The sequence below is a fragment of the Myotis davidii genome, unplaced genomic scaffold (assembly GCF_000327345.1).
Source record: "Myotis davidii unplaced genomic scaffold, ASM32734v1 scaffold370, whole genome shotgun sequence".
NCBI classification, from domain to species: domain Eukaryota; kingdom Metazoa; phylum Chordata; class Mammalia; order Chiroptera; family Vespertilionidae; genus Myotis; species Myotis davidii.
In genome coordinates this window covers 16,072,426-16,076,588 of record NW_006288615.1, presented here as the reverse complement: position 1 = coordinate 16,076,588, position 4,163 = coordinate 16,072,426, and the positions used below count along the sequence as shown (strand labels likewise).

Sequence of the window (4,163 nt, the reverse complement as noted above, 5' to 3'; positions counted from 1 at the left end):
GGGGGGGGTAGGGGGGGCGGCGAGAGACTGGGTAAGATGGCAGAGGAGTCAAGATTAGGTGATCCTTAAAGATGAAAATAAGATCATTTAAAACCTAGTGGCTATCCATTTAAGTTAGAATAAAATCCCAGCATTGCATCGTACATGCAAAGCCCTGCAAAACTGAGAATCTTGTACTCATTACACTTTAGCCACCCCAGCCTCATGTCTGTTCCTCAAAACACCAGGCTCTTTCCTGCCCCACAGCCTCTGCATTGCCGGTTCCTTCTGCCTGAGATGCTCCTACCCTACTTCCTTTGATGGCTGGATCCTTTTCACTCCTGAGTATGGGCCTTAACCACCATTTAATTATATACCAGGAACACCTTCTACGTAAATGAAAGAACTTGCATTCTAGTTTACAAATTAGGCCCTTTTAAGTCTGGGAAGTGTTCCACACAGCATCACCTGAGCTGAAAAAGAGTCCTGTCCCTAGACCTGCAAGGACCAGATCGGATGTGTGGTTTCAGAACTCTGAAGTGCGGCCTGCCAGGTCAAGTGAGGCCTCTCATTTTTATATTTCCTGATTGCAACATGGGGCTTTTCAGTGAGACACTAATTACAAGTGGTTCCGGATATTCAGAGAATAAAGGCGATTCAGGAACTGTCAGTTTTTATAAGGGGCCCCATATCAGTTACGAGACAAAAATTCTAACCCAGCTTTTAGTCTACCAGCAGGGTATTTTTATTAGCTTAAAGAGATGAGACCCATTTTCCCAACTAAAGCAGTTTGCCAGTAAACAATGAACATTTCTGAAGTACCTGGCAAAATAAAAAAGAGCCTAAGTGTACTGAAGTAGACTACTCAGAAAAATGTAAGATAGGAAAAGAAGGAATTTTCTGTCTCTGACTCTTTGGAGGACAGAGTTCTCACAAAGGAGCTTTGAGAATACAATACAGAGACAACCAGGAATAAACATTAATCTGGATTTTAATGCCAAAAAGTTGATTAATCATGAGTAAAAAAACTTACTTCCCAAATGGATCTGGCAAATTACATGCAAACAGAAGCTTCACACAAAACTATGTTAATGAAGAAAAGTATCTGTGTTCCTTTTTTAGTGGAAGGGGGTTCTGGTTCTGATGCCCAAAGTGCAAGTTACAGGGATAACATGATAAAACTAAACTCAATGATATCACACACCTTTTTCTAAGCTTTGGGCAAAAAGAAAATATCTTTTTAATTAAAGATATGATTAAATGGAGCTAGATAGGGGAAAAAATATTCAATTATAATCCTAAAAATACAGATAATTATCACCAGTATTAAACATGAAGATATAGGCTACTCTCAGTTATTTGTGTGTAAAAGTTCTTGGAATTCTCAGCTTTTGTAGGAAATACAATTTTGTACACATTTTTAGAATGTTGCAGAACCTCTACCCAAATTAAACATTTTAAGCATTTAATTTCAGCCCCCAACAAATGCAGTTACCTCAAAACTCACTTCTTTCTCTTAATGGTTCTGTTCTGCCATGTACAATTATCACATTAGAAGTTAGCAAAAGTAAAATTACACAATCAAAAAGGCCTTTAAATAAGATTTCAAACATATGTAAGAAGTCTATGCAATTTACTTTGGAGAAGACTCGAAAGCAAAATATGTGATTTCTTCTTATACTAGTAAAATCCCTAGCAATCTACTAATCTATACATTCCTCCAATACAGAAATGTATGAATTTTCACAGCAAACTTGGTCAACTGCACCTGTACCTGAGTTTCACTTATGTTTTATTTAGTTCTTAAAAAAAACTTTGCTCTTAGTTTTAGTATTTCTCTGCTGCAGCTTATGAATTTTTATGTTTGCAAAAAAAATCTTGATATAGTTCCTCCTTATACATGGTTTTGCTTTCTGCAGTTTCAGTTACCTGTGGTCAACTGAAGTCCAAAAATGTTAAATGAAAAATTCCAGTTTTAGCAATTAAGTTTTAAATTACATGCTGTTCTGAGTAGCATGATGAATTCTCATGCTGTCTCGCTCTGTCTGGTCCAAGACATGAATCATCCCTTCATCCAGTGTATCCACACTGTATATGCTACCTGCCCGTTAGTTACTTAGTAACTGTCTCAGTTATCAGATAGGTTATGAGAGACCATATTTACGTAACTTTTATATTATAAATGTTCTATTTTACTATTGTTAATATCTTACTGTGCATGATTTATTAAGCTTTTTCATAGGTAAGTGAATATAGGAAAAAATATAGCATAAGTTGGGTACTATCCTCAGTTATAGGCATCCACCAGAGTTCTTAGAACATATCCCCTGAGGATAAGGGGGGACTATTGCATTTGATTCTCAAAAAGAGCATACTCACTTAAGAGCTCCTATTACATTCATTACTCAACTAAATCCTTTTTAAACATCCTTTCTTATGTATAGCCGAAGCTCCTTTAAAATCACTTATTTTCTTGCCTTTTGTGCTATGTTGTTTCAATGTTAAGTTTAAGTGTGTGTTTTCATATTTCCTCATCTTTAATGTGACAAAGTAATACAGCAGAATAAAGGGCTAACCTAGGTATGACCGCATTCCACTGAAACGGTCCTATAATCACAGAGAACAAAAGGGCATGGATGGGGACAAGGAGGTCTTGCAGGCGTGTTAATGTGGGAGAGAAAGGGAGGGTTCAGGGGTGAGAGACTCTAAGACTATCCTCATTAGAGAAGAAGGCCAAGTGCCAATTGGTCTCCAAAGAACTAATTCATCATTATTTTCTTTCAGAATTTTCTATTACAATGTTAGAAAGGGCTTAACTTATACATACTAAAATTTCAACTGGTCTAAAATATTTTGATAGCAAGTATGAAAACAGGCTCTTTTTATTTTCAAGGTCTTATCTGTTTAGTAATAAACTTTTACACTCACTACGAAATTAAAGAAAAATATAACCCACCAAAGACACGAATTAGTTGTTTGCACAATAATCTCATAATTTCAAAGGAAAGATTAAAAATAAACACTCTCTTCAATATGATCAGAACAACAATAACAAAATATCCCTTACTTTCGAAGCAGATTTTTTCCAGCATTATTTTCTTCTTGGTCACAGTCACCTATGTTATATCCTTTGTAGCATCATTGCTATCATCCTTCAATAAATGTCCATCTACAAATTAATTAACTTTCTTGAGACAAACCCTTGGTATACTTTTCTTCTGATTCCCATGAAAGACTCACTTTTAAGATACAATTGCAGCTGCCCCACACTGCCAGTTCCTGTGTCGCACACACAGTAATCAGCAACCACCAGGTGCCGTATCGCATTCAGCACACCACAGTCAGTCAATACAGACATCCCCAAACACACCAAGGCTGGTTTTGTCAAATGTTTTATTGAGTGTAGACATCTGGAGTACTGTAAAACATGCATTATCTGTAGATTCAAAAAGGAGCAAGCCACATTGTCCTCACTGTCAAATGTGTCAGGCTTGGCATACATGATGGAGATTAATGAAGTATCATGAGAGTAATATGGTTCCTGAAAAGCTTCCACAATTTGGAGTAGGGTCTTAATCACGTGAAAAGCAAAGCTGTTCACATTAGAGAACTTGCATTTCATTGGAGGTACACAGTATTTTAATTTTAAAACAAATAAAAATAATTCTGTTTGTAGAAGATTCCCATCCCCCAACTTTGTGTGTCCCTTCAGTTTTCAGAAATTTTAATTAAAAAAAAATCATATGCTTTTTGAAAATCGTATGTTTATCTGAGCAATAACTAAAATTTATTTTTTCTTTGGTTGCTGAGGTGTATTAAATTTGAAGAAGATAATATCTCCATCTTCAACAATATAATTTCTGCCTTGTTGTCTGTACTTTCCAGCGGCCTACAAATAGAAAATATAGAAGAAATGGGTTATTGTACAACTACATGCATAAAGCATAAGGTAAATGGTAGGAACAGATGCAAAAAGTATTATACTTTTAGGTCATATATATTATATATATATGTGTGTATATATATATATATATATATACATATATATATTCTTTTTTTAAAAATAAATAAATATAGGGAGGCATACAAGTTTAAAACTAGAATTGGAGAGAAGCAAAATATTCCTGATTTGGGCAGAACTAGATTTTCCATACATACATAATCATATGTATTTTCCATTAAAT

The 4,163-nt window shown here is 35.2% G+C and overlaps 1 protein-coding gene across 3 annotated transcripts in view; it reads right to left on the bottom strand.

The window, feature by feature from the left end:
- Positions 1-3,355: 3,355 nt before the first annotated feature.
- OLA1 (Obg-like ATPase 1) overlaps positions 3,356-4,163 on the bottom strand; it is a 162,668-nt gene continuing 161,860 nt past the window's right edge. For all 3 annotated transcript variants that reach the window (XM_006760604.1, XM_006760605.2, XM_006760606.2), the window contains exon 11: positions 3,356-3,868. In XM_006760604.1, coding sequence (XP_006760667.1) covers positions 3,767-3,868 — 102 coding nt within the window. In that variant the 3' untranslated portion in view covers positions 3,356-3,766. The remainder of the gene's footprint in view (positions 3,869-4,163) is intronic.